This window comes from Lagopus leucura, unplaced genomic scaffold (genome assembly GCF_019238085.1).
Source record: "Lagopus leucura isolate 7727_CA_CO unplaced genomic scaffold, USGS_WTPT01 Super-Scaffold_650, whole genome shotgun sequence".
NCBI lineage: Eukaryota > Metazoa > Chordata > Aves > Galliformes > Phasianidae > Lagopus > Lagopus leucura.
In genome coordinates, this window is record NW_024962253.1 from 7,897,125 (window position 1) to 7,921,783 (window position 24,659).

The 24,659-nt window shown below is 41.7% G+C and overlaps 1 protein-coding gene across 3 annotated transcripts in view; it reads right to left on the minus strand.

Moving 5' to 3' along the window:
* The window catches only part of DYM (dymeclin), a 149,315-nt gene that overhangs the window by 85,130 nt on the left and 39,526 nt on the right, over positions 1-24,659 (minus strand). For all 3 annotated transcript variants that reach the window (XM_042862320.1, XM_042862322.1, XM_042862321.1), the window contains 2 exons: positions 4,122-4,304; positions 1,930-2,108 (listed from right to left, as the gene is read on the minus strand). In XM_042862320.1, coding sequence (XP_042718254.1) covers positions 1,930-2,108; positions 4,122-4,304 — 362 coding nt within the window. The remainder of the gene's footprint in view (positions 1-1,929; positions 2,109-4,121; positions 4,305-24,659) is intronic.

A 24,659-nucleotide genomic window follows, 5' to 3' on the forward strand; every position in this document is an offset into this window, starting at 1 on the left:
CAATTTACAAATTAAACAGATATTACAGAAGTGCAAAGATATCTTTAAAATCCTCGGAAATGCCAGAAAACATCTGTTAGTGATTCTTCCTGGGTGCCAAACCCAGAAAGAATTGTTAAAAAGAAAAGAGAAAAAAGACAACAAACGCTGTGATGCATTGAATGAAGTTCAATGAACAACCCCCACAACCCAAAACCCCTCAAATTTAGATGAGAGTTCAGCTGAACGCTGACCGGATCTCTCATAGCATAGACCCATGTGCTTCACCCAGCTAGCCCACTGGTTCATGCCTGATAACACCACAGTCCTCCAAGAAGCCATCCACCCTTGGCTCAAGGAGAATGCTGCTTTGTCAGCAACTTTCACCTCTGAATTACTTTGTTTTCCTCCCATCCTTCTAAGCCATGGGATTCACCTTCCAGGCTCCGTCCTTACCGTGCCTCCAAGCAGGCTGAGTCCTTCCTGGCCAACGTTTTCCCTGCAAAGACACTGACACATCCACACACTGCTCAGACAGCTTTCTCACTAACTCAGCACAGTTCACTTTCTGAGTTTCCCACAACAAACCCTCACAGTTCTGCCAGTTTCTGTGTGGGTGTTTGGTTGTTTTTTTTTTTTTAAGCAAAAAACTGTTTCTGTGCACTCTCTCCATCTTCCAATAGCCTGTGATTATTTCATGGAGAGTGGTAGCACGGCACCAGAATAGCACAGAGCCTTACTGCAGCCATATACGGAAGCAGCCCCACACTCCTGCCCCTTCCTCTCATTTACAAATTTAAATTTTTAACCACAGGGTTGTAACTGGGAGACCATAGTTTTGTCGTCCATTAACTCCTCGCTCCCAATCCTCTTTGTGCCTGGCTCACCACATGCTATCAAGCAGCTGAGACTGCTCTTCTTAGCTGCCTGCTGCAGCTCATCCCTACTTACAAGCCTACTGAAAACAAGCAGATTGCAAAAAGGTTTCAGAAGTGTATCAACAGTGACCATTAAAAGCACCAGGATGCATTAAGGGTACAAATAAACGGACAGGATAGCTCAAGACAGAGAATCAGTTTCAAAACAGTGCTTACACCTAACCTTTGTTTCTCTAACAATAAATTGATAAGCTTAGTCGCTGTGAAACCCATCATACCACATACCAACAGCACAGGACACCAAATATAATGCCTTGTTCACAGGATTTATACAAAATGAATGAGGTCACACCTAAACAATGTGCAGCAGACTACACAGGAGCTCAGTTTCAAATCATCAATCCAGTATCAACCATCCTGCCTGTGTCTACCAACAGCAGTCTCTAACAACTCTGATTTTAGTGGCAGAACTTGGACCGAGCCCAAACCCGTTCCATATCTGCCATCAGACAGGCACAGGATCCAATTATCTGGCAGGACTTCAAACACCGTAATGGAAAAGGTTCTCTATTCTGTTACCTATATTCCCCCAGACAGCCATTATCTGATTAGGGGAATGCTTTTTAATAAGTAAGATTTGTTGAAGTGGTTTGTGACAATACTAAGTGCACCAGGGAGCATCACCTAATTTATAACCTACGAGAACTGCACCAGGTGTCTGTTACATCAGCTGTGAACCACAATCCTATCGAAGCAGCTAAGGAGTCACTGAAATTGCACTTCTACAGAGTCTACAAGGTAGACTACTGAGGAGTTTCAGCTTTATGTCAATTGTGTGAGATATCTGGCACATCAAATACGTCCCAGTTCATTCTGTTAACTATTATACACACATGATAAACCTGTGCAAGTTTTGGCCTGAATATCTAAAAAATAAGTTAACAGAACATGATCTGCCAATGTGAGCAGGCTGCCCAGAGGGGAGTGCAGTGCCCACCCTGAGAGGTACTGAAGGGTGGTGTGGCACAAAGGGCTAGTGATGGGACCTCAGGGCGAGCAGAACAATACTTACAAGGTTCTCTATGTCTGTCCGTGCCAGCACGTATGTCCGTACGTTGCCATTCTGGTGCAGAAGCATGTACAGCAGAAGGGTCGCCTGATCAGACTTCTGTTGCTCACACAAAGCCGTGTACAAGCTGTTAAAATTAATCTGGAAAATGTGGGGATGTGATGATGAGAAAGCGCTGCTGTCTGAAACAGAAAAATATAAAATAATCTTTAGCAAATATATTTGCCATCCAGACAGCTTTCAATTTTTTGAACCCCTGGATGAAATACTTTGTACAGGCACCATAATAAAGAGGTAACCCAAAGCTTCCAGGAGTCTTACAGTAGATTGGCATAAACCTTACAGGGCGCTGGTGAAGCCCCCTTCCATACTCTAACAAACCAGACTAGCAGTACCTTATGCATGCTCACCATATGATTTATGGCAGAGATGAAAGTCAGAACACAGCAGCGTTCTGCTCACAGAACTTTGTCTCCAGAAGCTCCACCGGCTTCAACAAAAACTTCCAACACACATCTCTAACTTGTAGGAATTTCCAGGGGAAATGGAAGAAGCAAGCACGACAGTAAGTGCTCAGCATGCAAAGGCTCAGGTTCTCATCCTTGCTCAGCCTCCCCACCTCCCCAGGTCAGATTATGCCCTGGGTTTTTTTCACAAAACACCTCTGAGAGTGCAAAGTTTGTTCCACTGCAGCAGAGGTACATTTCTCAACTCCCAAAAACCTCTACAGAAATTTGTATAGTATCTTCCTGCCCAGCTCTGCACAAAGAACCATTCCAAACAAGCATCCATGGCAGACACATGAAGGGGGATGAGATTGCCTTTGGGAACTGAATTACTTATTTCAGTGTCTTGGCAACTGGATGCAAGGGCTATTCTTACTGAGCATATCAACAAGCTCACCATATGGAAAAACTGCAGTAATTTTGTGGATACCCTGGGAACAACAGCAGTTCAAATACTCAAGTATCCTACAAGTCTGGACTTAAATATTGCCCTGCTTCTATAAACAAGATGTCCAAACTTGAAGACTTTAACTAAAATTCCTCAGTTCCCACAGTAACAGACTACAGATTTCTGAATTGTTCACTGCTTATTAAAAACGCATTAACTTAGGAAGGTTGTGCTGTAGGAAACAGTGTGACAACACCACTACTCCTGCACAGTCACTGGTGGGCAGAGCAGGTTTTTAGGATGCATCTCTGTACCTTTAGAGATCAATCACCAACGTCAAACCCACTGCAGTGTGGCTTTTCTACTTCCCCTTGCCTTCCAGTGCATACACTTGGCAAAGTTTTCTACAACATTCTCAACACTGCCAAAAGCCAGTTTTCACATTAAAATCACATCCTATGAATCATTATGACCATAACTAGACTTTTTTATGCCATTCTCCTTTTTCCAGTCCCACTCAGTGTTCTCAAGAACCAAATATAAGCTCAATCATGTGAATATCGCTAGTGGAAACAAGTTTAATGGAAACAATGTCATTCTGTAGACATTCACATCTAAAGAAAAAAGGGGTTTTCACGCTACTTTCGACACAGAATAACACAATTAGCAATGCAATAGCTCATCACAGCCCTAAGGGACATGATGCCAGCTAACCAGGATTTCTCCAAGCACTATAAATCTTCAGAGAACTCCTGCAGCCTCTTGGATAACCAGTTTACTTGGAAGACAGCTTTATTTATGTCTTCTAAAATTATGAAGCTTTCTTGAATTCATCAAGTCTGAAGGAAAAAGTACCCTCCTTCCTCCATCCCTTCCATGAGTTTCAGCACCAGGGAGCCAACTACTCATCACAACTCCCAGAGGAAGGTGTCCTATTACATGGGCTTGCTGGAGAAAAAAACAGGTTTTGGAAAGAGAATCTCCAAAAAGTTGCAGCAACTTAAAAGCTTCATTTTCATCGGTTCATGCTTTGGAGTAAGAACAGATCAGAGAATCAAGGAATCGCAGAACGGTTCGAGTTGGAAGGGCCATCAGGCCCCACTCCCTGCAGTGCACAGGGACACCCACAGCTCCAGCAGTGCTCAGAGCCCATCTGCTGTCCCCAGGAATGGGGCATCATCACCTCTCCGGGCACCCGCCACCTCCCTGCCCTTCTTGTAAAGAACTCCTTCCTTATTTGCAGTATAAATCTCCTCTTTTTTAGTCTGAAAGCGTTTCATCTTGTCCTATCAGACACAAACCTTGTGTGTTCTTGAATGACATAATTGCCTGCCTGTAGGGGTTCGGGGTGTCCGGAGCATCAGTCAGGTTGGCCAGGACCAGCAGCAGCAGCAGGCTCTGGTTAGCCAGTGGGGAGCACTGCTCCAGCTGCGGTGTTGCCTTACTCCCCACTCCGCCCAAGGTGAAGACTGTCCACAGGCCAGCTGCAGAGAAAAGGCACAAAGGGGAATCCAATTAGACAGCAGAATGCACGCTCTTATTTTAATGAAGAATGCCCCTTTGGAGAGAACGGAATTATCTAACACGCAGCGATGTGGAAAAGGAGAAGAGCAATTCACCTCTGCACAGCATGAAGACACAATTTCTAAAAATGAGATTTTCACAAGGAACACGAGAAAATTAAGCCATAGGAAGATAAGAAAAAGCATGCAGAAAGGAAGTGAAGGGTGAACATGAAACAAAGAGCAGACATTGGCTGAAGGATCCCTCCTAATTCTAATGTATTGAGAGAGAACAAGGAGCTCGTACACAGACACTTGAACAAACTGAGGCACAGCAAAGTAACAAAAGCCAATACTGCTTCAGCAACCAGAGTCCAGTAGAAAATATCATTGCTGCTCATTAGATGTGGGTAGACAATGTAACAGCAAATAATAAGCTTCTTGGGGACCAAAACAACCAAAACCATCATCAACAGCAATTTGAACCAATCATCTCACAGCAGCTCTGTTATTTGCTTCCTAACTGCAGTAACAATGCATACTAGAATGTTCTCCATTTTCTGTAGATAACCGTTCTCATCCCTAAATGCCTGCTGAGCACTAAATAGCTCTGATTGTACCTTGAAAATTTGAGGCAGATTCTGATCATTACATCAAATGAACAGAGCTTTAGTAAAGTAGTTATACACACACAGTATACAGCACAGTCAGAAGAAACTCAGCTTCAAAATCCTTATTTTTAAATTCATGTCAGAGAGTCAAAGTTAGTAATAACATAATTTTTTAACTAAAGAAATGAAAATTAAGGAGGCCCAGTTTTCTGTATCGTTTCTAATTTAGTTCAGTATTCTAATACGACAGTTTCGAATTGCAGAGGATAAAAACTTGCAAGCTACTGGAATGCAAAGCATACACATAGCATTGTCAATTAACAGAGTTCTCAGCCCTACAAAGTTTTGGAAGTCAAACCAGAATTTTCTTCAAACATAATCATACGGTCAGGCTTTTAATAACCAACATTCCCTTCATCAGCACTGTGGCAATGCAATTAGTGCCACGTCAAAGGCAAAGCAGCAAATGACATTCAGCGCTGAGCAGCTTGAAGGACTTCTTGCAATAAAAAATGCAATGATTAGAATCTCCATAGCAAAACTTTCATGTTCCTTTAATAATTTGTTATCAGTGTGTTTGCGATCTACTGTTTTCAAATCAGAATACAGACACTGACCATCAAGCTGGCTTTCCAAGTAAATGGGCTATAGAATCGTTAAGGTTAGAGAAGACCTTTAAGCTCACCAAGTCCAATGCCCACCCAGCCCACCATGCCCAATGAGCATGTGCCACATCTCCACGGGTCTGGAACAGCTCCAGGGATGGGAACTGCACCACTGCCATCCCTACACCTTTCCTCAACATTTAAGTTAAGAGAGACGTGGTCCAAGTACTGGTTAGTAACTTGAGTCTTCCATCAGAGAGAATGAGCTAATTACGTCCTGGAGGAATTCACACACTGATGCACGACCCAGGTGACCTCATGGAGTTCTGCCTCTTGCTGGCAAGGGCATTCCTCCAGAAAAATCAGTCCCATGCTAGCGGGTCCATAATGTTCACTCCAGCTCCAAGATGCAATGTCAAACTGGGTGCTATGTGCTGGCTGGTGCCCCCAGGTTAGTAAGGAAAGCAGTGCTTTTGTTCATGACCACTGCATTATTTTGCTAAACAAAGTGTTGGGAAGAGATATGTCACAGCCAATGTTTTTCATTTTACTCTCTATGTTCCCAGTGGCTAAGATAAGCCACAATTCTCAGCATTAAACAATCAGACTGTGAAAAGGGTGGAAGGATGCAGACTACCCACCACAGCATGATGATCCAACGTGCTTCTGAAGCTCTACAAACACTAAAAAAACACCATGCTACCAAAAACAGCCCTTCTCATGTCAGTTACAGCCCTGATGAAGTTAGCAGTCTTAAAACACTCTTCGATAGTTCTGTAGTTAGGGCACTTTTCATCCATACAATGTGCTGTTTGCTGCAAAATATCTATTTTTAATTGCCATTCTCTAACATAACTTTGTTTACTCATTTCCACACGCAATCACACTATCAAATTATTATTATTTTTTTAATCAGTTAAAGCAATATAAACATTTTGCCAGTTATCTCTGGACAAAAAAAAAACAACAATGGAACTTGGAACATGTTGTTTCTTGCTTTAAAACCAGAATGAGCAGATCCATTTTCCCTCCTGTTCCACACAACTGCACCCCACAACTGTTTCCTTTCTCATACTGTTCTGCATAAGGCACAGCAAGTGCAGCAAACAGTAGTGGTCCATTATTTCAGATGGCACCAAATTTTCACTAAATTACTTGCTAGAGCAACAAGATTGCAATGATGAGCTCTTCTAAGTTTCTTCCACAGTCCTAGAATCATCTCCCACCTTCAAAGCTGTCTAATGTCATTTCACATCGTTCAGCCGTAGATATTTCCATCTGTTTCAAACTAAAATAAACAGAAACCTCACTTTAAGAGCAAAGCACATTTCTTTGCAATAGAGAATCTGAAGTCTGCTCTAGGATGGCAAGAAACATTGTTGAGAGCCATGGAAACAACACCAGACTTGTAATTGAGTTTGACAGCCTGCGGAACAACATTAATGGCAAAATGAAGCAATGACACATTCATCTAAAAGGAACTGTCTTTCACCAGACCACTTTTTAATGTAAGCAGAATGAGGCAGAAATCACAGCCTAACACTCTAGTCTCTGGTAGACAAAAGCAAAGAGAAACGGGTGAGTTCATAGCTGTACCTACTCAAACAAGTTCATTTATACTTTGAGGAGACTAAAATTTTAGCAGCTTGCCTTTAAAAGTTGAGGTTTTATTTTTTATAATAAGAGCTGCAAAATGCAATTATATTCATTAAACACATCACAATCCCGCAAATGAACTCTATTGCTCTTGGACCTATTTGGTTGAGTGCCACGTTTCATCCACAAAGACTTCTCCACGAGCAGCCCTACAAGCACGGGATTAAGGCAGTATCCCTGGGCCAACCCATGATGAAAAGAAAGAAGGAAGACTTCAAATAGATATGAAGATTCCAAAGATCTTCTTGAACTCTTTTTGCCATTTTAACATTTCCAAAGTTACAACCCGCTCTCTTGTTCTAAAATGGGATAAGCAAGCACAGGAAGACAAAAAAATATTGGGTAGACAAGGCTACAGAAGCTGGTAAAAAAAATGAAAATGAAAACCAGACAGAAAACCCAACCACAAAAAGCACCATGCAGAACAGAACCGGATGCCCCATCCCTGGAGGTGCACAAGGCCACGCTGCGGTTGGATGGGGCTCTGGGCAACCTGCTCTGGTGGGAGGTTGGAACTGGGGACTTCCAACCCAAGCCATTCAGTGGTTCTCACTAACCCCATGTTTTAGGAATTCTCAAATTAAGCCAGCTCCATGCTTTGCTTCTCCATTTATGGAACTGTCGGCATACAGAAAATTAATTGTTCAATGTTACAACATAGGACAGCACTAAATTACTCAGATAATGAAGAACTAAAGGCACAAGTGATTTTCTCTACTTCTATTTGATAGCATCATGTGATTCCTCCACCACAACCAGCAAATCAAGAACTATCCAAAACTATTACCATTAAGACTATTATAATAACAATAATATTCGTATTATGACCAAGAGCAGCTCTGGGAACTTGAGAAGCCTTTTTTTCCTTTTTTTTTTAGTGCTTACGATGTGTCACATTGCTCAAGTCAATCCAATGCTTCTCACACTGTGGTGAGATGAACGCTTTCTGGTGGCCCACGGAGAGCTGGCAGCTCACGTTGTGCTGGCTCTCCTCCTGGTTTCCAGCTGCTACATTGTGTTAGAAGAAAACTAAAAATACATCAATACTTTTCCTCCGATTACTTTTCCATGTAAGCCATTTCTCAAGTTGCCACGGGGAAGTTATGTAATAACGAATGGGAGAGGAAAAAGCGACCCATGGAATCAGATGGGAGAGGCTGGAGCAGTGAGGCAAATGCTGCTTGAAGATGGAGTTCATATTATGCCCCAAGTCAAAGTCGTGCTGTGTTTCAGGATCACATCTTCAAACAGGTTGGTCTTAACAAGCTTAAAACTGCTAATTGTGAGGAGCACCAAGTATACTAAATAACCACCAGAACCGCAGCTACACTGCTTTTAAAGAAGCCCCACTGCAAGTTTTTGGACTCAGTACAGTAAGGAAGTAACAAAGTTGAAATAAAAGAAACGTGGAACTGTTTTTATGTGGTTAATGAGCTTGCACATGAAGTATTTCATTCCTAAGCAAGATTAAGCTCACTGGAACAAAGACGCTGGCGTGTACACAACCAGCAAGCCCAGACTGAAGAAACCAACCTAGTCACACTGCACTTCAAGGGAATGCTGTAAGTTATTCTCCTCCCATCAAATCGTTGTAAGAGAATCAATACGGCTGGCTTCTCAAGGAGACAAGCCTTTCTTGTCCTCACTGCCAAGAAAAGCAGGAGGCAGTGACTTCTGCAACAGAAATTCTGCTGCTGCCCTACTCCTGACCACCACCCTCCAGGGACACAGCCCAGCTCTGTGGTGGTTCGGGATGCGTCCCAGTGACACTTGCCATAGAGCCCCCACTTGCTCAGTCTGCCAATAAACTGCCTCTGAAAGCTGCATGGTTACCAAGAAGCACAAACGTGTCCGTGGAGCCTGAAGCTGTGATGTCATTAGCACATTTTGGAAGCCGTTTTTCAGGAAATGAATCACGGAAGCAAGACAAATGAGTAGATGGATTGGGTAACTGTGTTCATTCCCTACCAGTGCTCAAGTGTTCCCTCAGTACATTCTGTTATTCTAACCAGCCTAATACTGAGGGCAAGTAATGGAGCTTGAACCACATCCTTTGGGAAGAGTGTTCCATAATCTAATAAGCCTCACTGTTAAATTCTTTTCCCCAGTGCTCCTCCTAATCATTCCTTGGTTCAACCTCACTTCTTTATTTCTGTTAGTGGATGCTTCTACGTATTACCATAAAATATTTCTTTCCCAGTTCAGTGTTATCTGTCACAAATAAAAGGTACAGTCATCTGCCTCCTTTGCTGCCTGGCTAAATTATACACAAAGGTTTTTCTTCCATTTCTTTCAGTTTTTCCTATTTTGCTTCCTGTGATTAATTCCACCTCTGGCCCTCTGCATGACCTCTCCAGCGTCATTGTGTTGAAAAAGGTCATAACGCTCAACTGCACACATTTAAACACATTCTTCATTCTCTGCAAAAAAAAAAAAAAAAATGTTTATTTCATTTTAAAATATATATTTTCTTACATATCAGTAGATCTGAGTTCTCTTACTGTGACACCTAAAACAGCCCTATTTGCCATCAGACTGTTAAGTTCTACGCACTGAAGTGCAAAACACAAAGGCTTCCCCTGGAGTTTGGAGCTCAGTCACAGAGCTGCACTCCTGTTCAAGCTTCTGACACCACGGAATGTGTACAGACACTGAAAAACATGGTTTCATCTGAAAAACAATGGAAGCTTTTATGAACCAAGTCAACAACTTCACACTGTCTCAACTGTGTATTTAAGATTTTCAGATGTCCACCCTTCCTGCTTGCACACAGACAATGAAGAAGGGAACAGCTTTGCTGGCTAGAAATGACATTTTTGGTATCTATAACACAAACTGGAAAACGAGACGAGAAGGAACTGATGCCAATCGATGGCTGACAGTTGGCCTAGATGATCTCAGTGGTCATTTCCAACCCCAATGACTCAGGAGACCTACCCAAACTAACAGATACCTTGAGGAACCAACAAATAAACTACACACAATGTTTCTGAAACAAAAGGCTGAAAAGTAGCTAAATGAAGTTGGAAATCAATGCAATCACTTCAAACAGTACACTCAAAAAACCCAAACTCTACAAAAAGCAAACAAGGAAGGAAATCTTCATGCATTTTCATTAATTTTGCTGAACTAGGAGCCACAGGTCCGATTTGAGTCCTATCTGTTTCACAGCAATAGCAGAATGAAAAATTCTCAGAACAGAGAGGTGGATGTTGGAGCCCCACTCACTGCTCAGCTCATGGGTAGGAGCAACTGCACCAGCTCCTCCAGACCCAGGTAACACTTCTGCAATGGAAAGGTATTTCTGCTGCCTATTTGAAAACTGTCCTGTATTCCTGAAGCTGCACCGTGACTGCAAAAGAGAAAAAGATTAAGGCATTAGGGTATTATACAAGAACACAATACCACGGTATTATAACCATTTAAAAGATAGGAAACTGAGTGCAAGCTAGAAAAGGGTGTGAGGGAGGAAAATGTATGAGAAATGTGGGAAAAACAGCAATCCACCCAGCACTGGATTCAATTTTACAACTGTCTGACTCAATCAGCTATCAGCCTCGGGACAGCAGACCTCAAGCCAACAACAAAGTCCTACAGTGAGACGTTAAAAAGGAGTTGTTGGTTGAGTCTATTTTAAATAGAAATCTCATCTGGCTTCTACCCAGCCCTCGTGCTTTGTTGTTGTGGTTTGGTCAGAGCAGGAGGGAGCACCATGAATGTATGCAATCCCATTGGCAAAGCAGTGAACATTTCTGTCAACATAATCAGACAAAACTGGGGACAGGAACAAGCATGGGAATGCGTTCAAAAAATATCCTGGCAAAATGCAAGCAGGGTTTATTTGCAGCATTGGTTGTGACAACAAAGCGATCAAGCTAAATCCAGTGAAACAAATACCAGCAGGACTAAGCTGATACCTCAAGGAAACCACATTCAGAAGACAAAAAAGAGTTTTAAAAGCTGAGCAGAAAGGAAGAGCATTTTTCAGAGCAGAAGACCGTGGGCTGGAAGTGATATTGTGAGGTTCTTGACTCAGCTCCTGCTCCAGGCATGGGCAGCAGTGGGGTCACACTGTGCTGCCTCATCCAATGGAGCCTTGGAAACATATGGGGATGGAGATGGCACAACTTGTCTTGGAAGCCTGCTCAGCTGGCCTCACAGTCCCAGACATAAATATTTCCATAGGATCATACAATCTTTTATTTTCTTTTCAAATTCTTCATCTATAAAATGGAAAAAAAAAAAAAAAAAAAAGATCCTCCTCCAATCCTACGCGTGTGCTTAAAATACAATTAAGGGAGAAGGCAGGCAAAATACACTGAGCTTTCAGAACTCCACGATCAATTTTTCAGAAAGAAAAATTACTTGTAGTGACAATGATATCTGATCCTGTAATTCCACATTCATTCCTACCCCCCTACCCACAACGGATCTGAGAGCCAGATGCACAGCATTGCTGGGGAAATGTTTTTAAGGTGTCTACACGCTCAGAGAGGAGGTATTTTAATTCAACAAGAATAGCTCTAAACCTAGTGGCATTTTCAAGTAATGATCTTGGTATAACAAAGTATGAGCCATAAGAACACGTGGAGCTGCTGACTGCCAGACATGTCTGCAGCTTTGATTGCTATTTACAGGAGGGCTGCAGCCAAACGTTCCAAAATAGCTCCTAGCTTACTGCAGAATCCTCTCTGCATTTATCCTGATAACCTTGTCCTCAAATTATTTTTGTTTACTGTGCACTCATAGCACTGCAGGTATTTGTTATCACAAATCCATGCACACCTTGATTCAATTCTTGATAAGAGATGGGAGAACTCTTTTAAAGCCCACCTAGCAACAGGGAGGTCCGTCAGACCATACTCTGCAAACACATACATTCTATCCAAGCACAAGGGCTTCTCCTATAGGTAATTTGTTGTTTTCCAAGCAAATGTGCTCTGCGGGACTTTAAGCACAACTTGAGTCTTAACTTGAAAAAAATGTGATGCTCTGTTACTGCAACAAGCAGTGACAAAAGCTGCAACGCTTCTCACTCTCCTGCAGTGATGATTTGCTTCAATCGTGAACCACAAAATGCACACGAGTTCCTATGGTGACACACATGTTCACAATTTTAGGGAACTGCAAAAATTAGGGTTGTCCATGCTGTGCTTCACTTCACTTCTATTGTTTACGCAGATGATAGCAGCACTTAGAGGCATCATTTTTTTCTGTCTTAGCTGATACTAAAATAAGAACACTCAATTTGCCCTTTTGGCTGACAATCTTTATTTCAGGGATTCTTGGATTTCTTGGATAAATTCTACTAATTAGGATATCACAAATTACCTAATGGTTTTTATAGAATTACAGATTCATTAAGGCTGGAAAAGCCCCGCGAGATCCCCAAGCCCAACCCCAGCCCACCCCACCATGCCCAATGACCACATCCTTCAGTGCCACATCTTCACAGCTCTTGAACACCCCCACAAATGGGGACTCTTCCACCTCCCAAGGCAGCCTGTGCCACTGCAGCACCACTCTTTGGAGAAAAATTGCTCCTAACATCCAACCTGAACCTTCCATCGCACATCTTTGTCTTTCCATTCCCTTGCTGACGAATCCAACAAGGACTGGCCCTGCCAGTCCCAGCTTTGTGAGGATGCACCTCTATCCCTATTCAAAGTTCTTATCATTACTTCTATTCTGTCCTCTCCAACCTCTTCATGCCCTGCTTGCTCCTTGAAATGAATGCCTGCTTGCTCCTTTCCCAGTCTATTGCACATACGCCAGGTAAAGATCTGGAACTCCTGTTTCTTATCCCAAACAAAACAGAAGAGCAAGAGCTGGCACAGCAAAGCCATCACAGATGTGCTGCTCCCCTGCCAGGACAGCATTTCACTCCTCCAAACTTCTGCTCCACACTACCTGCTGCACCATGGAGGACAAGGTCCCCAAGTGTTCATTCTCCTGCTTCACACTGTGGCATCCAGATGAAGAACTGCAGGGAACATCCCTTTGAGCTTCTCCTGGCACAAGCTCAGCCCTCACCAGATACCGCATCCCAAACCCTGTGGCACACTTCATCCAAACTCCACACTCAGACCACTCTGCTGCCAGCCTTTACACAAGTTCCTGCTTAATGCATACATACAGCAATAAGGAACCTTGCAGCATAGCCTGATTTAGTCAATTTTAACAGGGATGGCGAATGGTACAACTTTATCCATGGGGTTGCTCTCCTAAGCCCCCTCCCAAATCTCTAGAGCCCGTTCCAAGGCATGAAGGCTTTCAACTCCTCAATAAAACAGATGTAAGAATTCAGCATTGGTTAAGGAACATTTTTCCCTAACCTCATTCTCAGAAACAGAAGAACTGTTTTCAATCAAAGCAGTGCCAAGAAATAAAAAATAAAAAAATAAAAATAAAAAAAAAATCAGCCTAGGGAAGATGCTCAGCATGAAAAGTTTCATCACAAACAACTGATGGTTGTAAAAAATTAGGAGCGATTGAAAATTGGATTTCACTGCAGAAAGTGCTATGTAGGCCTATGTAGCAATAACAACCATGTGAAAATGTTATCAAAATGGTACTTTTAATGAGCAAGTACTGAGAAAAACAGTTACCCTGAAGAACATTCCTTAAAGCAAGTGTTTTAAGGGGAGTGTTGGAGTCCCATCCCTGGGAGTGATCAGAACTGTGGAGATGTGGCACTTGGGGATGTGGTCAGTGTGCATGGAGGGGTGGGTTGGGAGTGGACTTGGTGATCTTTCAGGGCATTTCCAACCTGAACGATTCAATGATTCTATGACTCTGTACTCTCTAGCATGATATACACACAGATGTGCATTCAGCCCAGTATAACAAGTCACATTTCAAGGTACTTCAACTCATTTCTACTATGCATGGTCAGTTCGGAAAAGTTTCATCTTCCATACCCAAGAATTATTAGTGTGGAGCAAGAGATTTCCTCAGGCTTTTCCTATTCATAGAGATTTCATACTAGTGCCAAACCATAAACAGGGAAGTGTTTGGTCTTTGGGAATGCCATTAGGAAAGACCAAGAACCATCTGCCACTGACTCCTGCGCCTACAATTGGTCCGTGCTAATGTGAGAAAGTGAAGGAACTGATATAACTTCTGTACATAACTTCAAATATACTGTATTTATCATTTTGCAGAAGACTAACCTAGGCAATAAAAGGCTGCCTGAGCAGCAGCACTGTCCTTGAGAGCCAACGGCACACAAAGGCTTTATCTATGTATTATAAATCTGTCTGAAACTGGTTTTGTGAAGTGGGAATCCTACACAAGTTATCAAATGCAGTCAGCGTGTTTTACTAACCTTGAAGCAAGGCTAACCGTTAAACCGCAGGGATAAGTATCAGCACACCGGAATTTTGCTCCAAGTTGTAATGTCAACTCATTGGGTAATTTTAGTCAAGCTGCAAGCATGTTATTTCCTTTATTTGTGAAATCCGTTAAAAAAAAAATGCAAAAATGAAAGAACTCTGGTCAACATGAGTATTTACCTCTCTGTGCCCTTGGCCTGAACAAACTCCACTTGCTCTTGTTGTGAGAGTGGACAATACCCATCAATCAGCTCCCTCCAACCCAGCCAGCAAGGTATAGGGCACAGGAAGAATGCCAGTGGTGTCACCAACTCTACTCAGAACCAAAGCTTCCTGTAGAAGCAAGGAGTGAAACATTTCTACTCTGCATATAAATGCACTGAAAGATAGATCATTTATTGGCATTATAATGAGAATGCCAATTGGTGAGTGCACTCTTGTAAATCCAAATTATCCAGGCTTAATGCAGAACTCAGCAGTGAGTTACACAGATAACCCCGAAGCCAAAACAAAAATCCTGCAAGCCAAAATACCTTTGCATATTTTCCAGCAATACTTTTGTATCAGTACATACCTACATTTATATTTCTTCTTTTTTTTTACATTCGTTATATCTATGTGTCATATATCCTTTACATGGTATTCACACAAAAGTTACTCTGATATAAAACGTATACATATCTTTCTATCAACTAGCTATCACACAGAATCACACAGAATTGTAGGGGTTGGAAGGGACCTCTAGAGATCATCGAGACCAACTCCCCTACCAAGGCAGGTTCCCTACACCAGGTCGCACAGGTAGGCGTCCAGGTGAGACTTGAACATCTCCAGAGAAGGAGACTCCACAACCTATGTTGAATTAGCTCCACAAAGCTATGTTGATATCTGCCTTATATCCTCCTTACACTATAAAATCATCTGTTTACTGTGTTTGTCATAGATAATTTGGTATCATAAAAATGCATTAATGTATATAGTAGACAGCTATTGTTTTTCATATTACATTTTCTATTCACAAGTACATACATGGAATACCAGTAGGTATCAAACAACCAACTGTCGATGCTGTGGTGCCTAAACTCATTTTTGGTCAAATGAATTTGACCTGCATCTTCCTTCCAACAAACAGCCAACTGCTAAAACCTCCCCTAATTCTCACAGTGATGAGAGAAACCTTCATTCAAGGTCATGAGCTGATCTTCCTCCTAGAAAAAGACCCCACCAAGAAGAGCAGGCAATTCTTCATGGAAGTTAATTAACTGTAAAGTGCGCAGAGGGTTCCTCAACTTTCAAAGTATCTCACCAAAATGAAATTGATTTTGCTAGTTAGCAAACTCACAGTTGACACTGCATGTACCCAGAAGATTAAGAACCAGATAAGAAAACAGGTTCAGCTCAGGAACTGCTTGCAGATGGCAGTATGATGCCACATCACCACATTCAGGGCTCAGAGCAGCTGTACATCAACTGTTGGAGGCCCCTACTGGATCAGACACATATTGTGACTCAGCTGCAGAGGAAAGAGGCTATTAAATGTGGTAAGATTTTTAATGATTTTCCAAATTGGGAAAGAAGGTATATAAACTTTGGCGAGTTTAGAGCTAAACCATATCAAGTCAAGTAAAAAATAACACAGGAACAGTCTGCCAAATGTATGAAATTAACAGTAAGAGCTCTTTTTGAACAGTCTAAAGGAGACAACTCCTTAGAGAGACCAAGAGGTGATGGAGGCATTAAGAGAGCACTCCAAGAAGATCACGCTCCAGCAGGTAAGCTAAATTTTTAAGATACGCTTTTAGGTTCTCTTTTAAAAACTCAGCATCCACTTCAAGTACTGATTCTAAGCAATTTAAGTGGACTACAGGGCTTCAGCTGTACAACTGATGCAACGCACATGTTCACTTTTTGCTGTTCCCATTAACCTCATGCTGAGAATCCACCCTGTAGATATAACTGTATGTATGCCATGGCACGCCATGCTTCTGTTGACTGAGTTTATGCAGTTAGAAGTATAAGCAGCTACAGAAACACCTGCCTGCACAATACGGAACTGATGCCATTACTGCAGGGAAAGCTCCAGTCCTACAATCAGCATCACGTTGTGCAAACATGCCTTCCATATTCAAGCAGGGTCTATAGACCTCATTAACTCATTTCTGAATTACCACTCGGTACAAGCCCAGCAGAGAAAAGCAAAACAAAACCTGGTACAACTTAATTAATGTTCCCTTAACCAAGCCCAGCATTGACATCTCAAAGGAATATGGGGATTAAAGGGCTCTAAAATACATTCAGAACAAATTTTAAAAGGAAGCATGCAATGAATCAGTGATGTCTCCAGCTTCCTACCTCCCACACTTCTCACATAGACATAACAGTTTGATGGTAAGACACCCACAGGATGCTCGACTGTAACTTATGGGTAGTGGACCACACTCAATCTAGCTGAAAGCACTTGGTATTCTAGCAGATTATAAAATCTTCCTATGCTTGTGGATAAAAGGACAATTTCCATAGCAGACAGTGCACTTCATAAGGAGTTGTGTCTAGCATGACACCCACACCAACCAGATAGAGCTGTATGTTTTCATTTATGCAGTCATTATTTTACAAACTCTGCTCCCCAGGGAGGATAGTGACAGTGACAGTGGTTCTGCACAACAAAGGCACTGGTTTCTATCAAGGTGCAATAACTGCAACCATTTCAGGTTTCCAGCTTCCGCACTTGTTTCCAGTATGCACCAAGTCACTGTGAAAGCTCAATTTAAAATTGACTGCAAAGCTCTAAATATTTGCCAAAGCAAAGTTTGACACTGTTCATCCACTCCATGAACTGACTCCTGCAAAAATACTGATACGATGCCAAAATGATGTACAGTATCTGTGCATGCCATGAGTTCTGGGACTGATGGCAGAGAGATAGAGGGGAGGACAGGGGAGGGTTCAAAATACGGAGGGAAAGAGATGCTGTCTGAATGACAGGAAGAGAAAAACTGACTGAGGAGGCATAATTTTCCAATACACAAACAGCAAAAACACACAAAAGTTCTTTCTTCTCCCAGTAAAAATACTGCAGAGTCAAACGGCAGAGATCAACATTCTCTATTCAGCAAGAACAACAATTCCATAGGAAGCTCCAAATCACGTGGCAAAACATTGACCTGAGCTGACAAGCTACAGGGACTATGTTTAAAACAATTTAATCCACTGATCTAGAAATTACTGACTAGATTCTAATTCTTCATAGATTGTTCAATGTATGTTTACCAAAACCATCATTTTGCGAGAGTTCTGTAAGTAGGCAGAGTGCAGAAATGGAGCAGAAAGGGTGTCAAAAGAGACAAGAGCCTTCCAGCCTGCCGTCGTTTTGCTCACATCACTGATGTACTTATTTAGTAAATTTACACAGTCCCAGGAGAGCCCGTGTTTAACATAATACACTTCCAATTCATGAAATAGCATTAGCAGAAATGGCACACGCACGCAGAGCAGCTGCACACAACGGTCTCCCTGCATTTGTTCATGTTAATGCTGCAATTAAAAAACGCAGTTGCACCACGGGCTGTCACCATGACTTGCTTTTGTGACTGCTGCAGAAGCTGGAAGCTGTTCATTTGAGAACAGCTCAACTTAGCAAAGCTTCAGAGTATTTTAGTGATAGAGAAACAAAAAGAGCTCAAAAAGAGGAAAAAAAAAATATATATAAATCTTCAGTAATAGTTTGTTCTAATCAATATGGCAATTACGATAACAACAAAAGTGCAGCGACAGCAGCCACTGCACATTAAAATTTAACAGAAGCATTAAAAAGAATGTTGGGCAAGAGCAAGAACATGGCTAATGAGCACATTTTCCATCTGTGCTAGGTCTATTTCAGGACAACTCTCTTAACTGCAAAAATGTGAAATTCTGCACTTTCAGTTGCATAAAATCTTTCATAATGAGCAGTTCCTTAACCTAGGTGACACAGAATTCCTGTCCAAGAGTAGCTGTTAAAAAACCAAAGGCTTTACAGCTCCTCTCCACCCCCCAGGCTGCTCTGATCTAGAAGCAGAAAACAAGACCCACAAGATTACATTTTACAGCAAATCCCTAATTAATGTTTAATAGAAATGACAGCACAAAAAAAAAAAAAAAAAAATCTCCCCAAACTGGAAATTAAGTGAGAAATTCTAGGGAACAAAAAAAAAAAAAAAAAAGAATCAGAAAAAAAATCCACTAAAGATTTCTCCAAAACAATGCAAGATCATGCTTCAGGCTGTTGGTGAACACTATTCAATGATCAAACTGTTATTCAGACCGGTTGGAATACCAATTTTCTCTAGAAGTTGCAGTTATGATGTCAGTTTTGATACTGGGAGCAGATGCTCCAGATGCTGTAAGACAGGGATCTTAGCAAACTGATGCTTCTGTGTGAAAATGTCAGTGGAAGGATACTTTGCCTCCTTCTTGGTTGCAACAAATGATTTCACCCTCATGGATTTCTGCTGACAGTCATCTGATTGCTTCCACCTGGTCTGGCAATAGGAAACCCATGGATAATCTCAGGTGAAGTCTGACTTTGTAGCCATGGACTGCCATATGTATCCAAGCATGGGGATGCGTCCACACCAAGCCTTGGCTCCCCATGCTGTGAAATGGAAAAGCAGCCTTCCATGTAGCAGGATGAGGAGGGCTCAATCCCCTTGCCTAGCAAGCCTACGATTTCTCAAACAGGAATTCACTTAAAGAAGTTACATTTTTGTTTGAACATTTGATATCTTCAGTTCCTTGTCTTTGGAAACACAGGCCAACTGGCTGGTTGTCTTCATCTGATTATTACAGAAAGGAATTTTTAGGAGACTGCATGTGATCTAGCTGCAAGTAGCAGTTATCCCTACCCTGATCAGATGCTTGAATGTATGTTTGGGAACAAGCCTTCCTGCTGGAATTTAGTATACATTCCAAACTGGAACATACAGCTTCCTAGCAAGTCCTCTGGATAAAGAAAACACACCTGTGTTTAACAGAATACTTACAGATTTACAGCCACTGCTTCCTCTGCAAGGAGACAATTTCCAACCCAAAGAATCTTTATTCCAGTGCAGGTGCTGTTGTATGTGCATACATGCAGTTATATAAACATTTTTGGGGTCTCAGAGGCACGATGCCAAATTGTCATCTTCTGTGACACCATGAACAGTACACTAATGTACCCTAGTACCCTTAAAGCTATTTCTTAATAATGAATTTAAGTATCTAGATATCAAGGAATGTAAAACTGAACCTTAAGCATTAAGATTTTTGCATTAGGATTAGGATGATCTGAAAGACTTCCTGTACAACCTTGGGACTGAACCTAGCTGAAAGCATTTTATCACAACATTCCTCCTTCATCCCAATGGTTGGCAGGTAAATATTCTGACTTGACCACAGCCTAGAAGTTTTCAGCGTAATTGTTTCAAGAAAAATAATTAAAAGAAGTGTTCCACCTACCGTACCATGAAGAACGTTCCTGTTTGATGCAGGGAGTTGGACCAGATCCCATCCAACTCAAATGATTCCGTGACTTGATGAGTGAAACGTACCTCAATTTCTAGAACTGTCCATTCTGTGTTCAGCCCGTTTCCTACAGGAATTCAGACTTTTGCCAAAGCCAAGGCAAGTTTAGGGCCTAACTCCAAAAGAAGATTTCACTGAAGCTGCTGGGACACCACACAGGCAGAAGACATCTGGGTATAATCACATCCCAGATCAGCACTATCATCAGTTCTAAAGCTATAAACACATGTCCTTTGCCTGAGAAGGGTTATATGCCACACATCCAAGAATTTATCACTGCCATCTATATTAGTGACAATTGTGACAGTCTGTTCTCTGCAGGGTAAGAACGGCACGGCTTCTGATATGCTTACATAGAAACTGCTGAAGTATTTAGAGGGTAATGTAAGAGCAGCTTACACAGCTGGAAAGACAACAAGCCTTAAGGCATGCAGCCTCTAGCTAAACTTCTCTTTAAAGCAACAACATATTCCTTTGCCAGTCCAAAATAAAAGTTTGAAAGCCTGATAACTATCACACATGGTTTTTCTTGAGAATACAAAGGAAAAAACAGCTAAGATGATTCTCAGCAAATGATTCACTCTCATATTCTCCTCCCTAATCCTTCTCTCCACTTTTTCTATTGCACTTCACAAAGCATTGCATTCGGAGAGATACAACACCACTGGTACAGGAACAAGCAGTTGTGAAGGAGCTGTTTCTTGCCTGCCAAGCCCCACTTCACTGAAAACCTATTTCATTCCTACTGAAAACTAGTTTGTTCTGAAGGCTAAAGAGAATTCTTAGTTCATTCAATTAGTACTATATATCTCTATGTTCAACAGTTAGAGACTCTCATCATACTGAAAAAAAAAATCTAAAATATTAGCAGGAGTGCCAAGAATTTTAGTCGTTTACAATTATTAGGAATTATTCCAGGGTTAGCTCCATTCTGAAGCTCTTCTGTTAGCATAAAACTCTGCCCTGCTCTTGACCACAATTCTCTTATGAAATCTAGTTTCCAAATTTATTACCTATACAACTTAGAAGAGTGATGAGGTCTCACCTCTGTCATTATTAATATCCATGACAGGCAGACAAGTTTCAGATCTCTGCCAAGTCAAAATCTGCCCAGTGAATTGCAGCACTTCTACAGTAATCTCAACATGCTTCAAAATGTGTGGAAAAAGATGGCAATGCTTGACACACAGGAAGAAATACCATCCAGAGACTTATCTAGAAAGGTCAATCATGAAAACGTTTACTTAAAACATCAAGCAAAAATAAAATGCAAGAGTTGTTGGACCAACATGATCTGCATTTTGCATGAGTCCTAATGAAACTCCAACTAAGAATTGTGTTCACATTTACATCAGGAATGTTTTTATGCCCCCAAATGTGATTAATGTACAGGTAAGAATTTTCATGTCAGCCAACCAACTCATAAGGGAGTTCAAAAGGTATCAGAGAGCCATAGAACCATTAAGGTTAGAAAAGACTTCTAGGATCAGCAAGTCTAACCCCAATCCATCTGGCCACGTCCCACGGCAAACTAAACCACAGAGCCACTCTCCTCCTCCCTGCATCTACTCTGCCATGCAGAACCATTCTAACACGCATCTCCATTCTTTCTACCTTATTGGACAGAAACAGAAGATGGAAAGGACCAGACAACAATATGGGAAACTTATGCAATGAGGGATTTGCTTCTATGCTTTCCTGTTTGGCACTTCATACTTTCCACAGTGAAGGAGATGCACCTATAAATTCATAATATTTAGCTTTCTTTGAGTCACATATTTGTTGATAAAAATAAAATGAATAAAGCTTATTTAAGCTTTGGGGCTGACAATGGAATCTACATTTCAGGATCTCTGAATTGCTCCCAGTAAACTGGTTAGAAACATCTTTTTTGGAAGCTAAACTCATAAAATCATTTGAGCTGAAAGGAACCCTTAACAGCCGTCTGATCCAACTCCTCTGCAACATACAGAGACACCTACAGCTCCACCAGTGCCCAGAGCCCTGTTCAGTCTGACCTTGGGTGTCTGCAGGCATTGGGCACCACCACCAATCCGGTCAACCTATGCCAGCTTCTCCACCCTTAGCATAAACACCATGAACATCCCACCAGCAGGACAACTTTAACACTATTTTTGTAAGGTCATATGCAATCCTACAGCACCGCCAGCAGCAAGGCATCCTTTGATCACCTTTCTTCCCACTTGCTCCAGTCCTTCACCCACAGTGAGAGCAGGCAGAAGGACCAGGGTGATGTAAGCACATGGATTCCATCATGGCATCAGACAGATCTTACGCTAGCGGGAGCAGATGGCTTCTCCCAGTAGCACTACAGCTGCTACCTCCCATCCACCAGCACATTACAGCCATGCCCCCAACCCATGGGAGTCACAGCTACCATGGGCAGTTATCTGACTGATGCAGGTTGGCACTAGCACAGCCCTGAACTTGGTGCAAATTCTGGATTAAAAAAAAAAAAAAATAACCAAATTTCTGAGGAACAAGCTAAAATTCACTCTTTCCTATAAGGATAATAATTTAATTTCCATGTAGTACAGAAATTCACTTTACAATAATGGAAATCCATTCTTTTCATCGGGATGTCTCATTCTAGGTGCCACATTCTTCTCTTCTTAATAGTATTTTTCTTTCCACAAAGTGAGTCACTCTGGAAAATGCCACTTGCTTGAAAGAGAAGAATTGACAAACAAACCCAGCTGTCCTGAAAAATAATGCTTGCAGCTACATACTACAACTACCACATACCAATAAATTAAAACTTCAATCAGAAAAGAGAAGTTCCAAATCTACTCTACAATAGCATCTGGCTTCAGAAGAAGGGAACAAAATTTGTATCTGTAACTGCTGAAGTAGTTTCTACTAATACACTGTCAGCACATGATCTCCTTGGCTTTCCTCTAATTTGGCTGTAAAGGCTTTTGCAGAAAGAAGGAAAATGTTTTTAATGGCTTGTTCAAAGGGAAAAATGGCCATTTATCAGGTTATGTAAAAATCTTATACTTGTGTTGGAAACTACAGCTTGGCAGAACACGTGTAATTACCACTGCCTTTCTAGAACATTAAGTAAAAAATAACTGTGTTATAATCTTATTAAGAGTTTGAGACAAACATTTTAGTCAAAGTCCTCATTAAATCTTAGATCATTCTTTAGAGTTCAGCTCTTCCATGGGTGTACAGAAAGAGGGAAGTACAGCTCCAATCCATGGAAATAAAAGAAAGACGGAAAGATTTCCAAGCCCAAATGTAAAGGTGAACATCTTCTGCTCACAAGGAAAGCATACATCACAGACACGATGCTCATTTTGCCAAAACACTTTTACCTCACATTACAAAACTCAGCATACTCTCCATGCTCTGACCACACACTACAGTCAGATTAAAAATTTTGTATGAGTAAAAATGTTTCTGTATGACTCTGCAAGACCAGACAATTTTGAAATACTTTTGTTCTAATGCACACAAATATTTTCATTGGTGATTACACAGATTCAAGCGCTTATCTGATTTTGAGTTTCGACATCGGGGATGCTTCACATCAGCCTCATCATCATGGCCACTCTTTGCCCCATCCTCCAGAAATGGCTCTGGGGAGACATCACTGAGACCTTCCAGCACTTGAAGGGAGCTTATAATAAGGATGGAGACTGATTTCTTTCACAGCCTGACAGCGATAGGACAAGGGTTTTAACCTAACACAGGGAAGATTTAGATCAGAAGGGAGGAGGATATTCTTTACTGAGATGCAGCGAGGCCCTGGCACTGCTGCCCAGAGCTGTGGGCGCCCCATCCCTGGAAGTGCCCAAGGCCATGGATGGGCTCTGGGCAGGCTGAGCTGGGGGCAGCCATGGAAGGGGTGGAGCTGGGGAAGGTCCCTTCCAACCCAACCATTCTATGGTTTTATGATCCCACATGGGCTTCCCACAGGCTGCAGCTCTCCAAGCTCCATCATGGCGCTGTACCACGGGAGCTATATTCACAAACCAAATTCATGTACTAGATCTGACCTCTTACATAAATTGCCTACTGCTAACTGGAAAACTGTAAGCCCTGCTGGATCTGCAGGAACTAGAAAGTTCTGCTGCATCACTGTAAAGACTTAATGCAAGGATTTACTGCAGCTAGCAGGTAAGTAAGCTCACTGCTCCTCTCTTGTCCACGGGAATAACATATTGCCTCTCATGTTCTGGTCCTGAATGATGACATCCTTAACAGTGAAAAGTGTACTCTTTAGGTATATTTAATTACAAAGTGGACTCCTTTTCAGAGCCAAAGGCTGCTTTAATTTATTCCAAGCTCTGGAGTATTTTCTCCTCTCCCCTGAGAAAACTGTAAAGCAAATAAAACTGTTTCAGAACATAAGTTTGATGAACAGAATACATGTTAGAAAACTATCAGATTTTGGTAGTTAAATATTAATTTTATACTAGGACAGGGTCAAAGCACAGACTTGCACCTTTAATTGCTGATGACTGAAAAATTAATCGTGGTTTATTTCAGAAGCTGAAGGTGACAGCACAGACCTCAAGTTTCCACAGGCAGGCAGCATTTTTTGTCACTGTCTTTTTA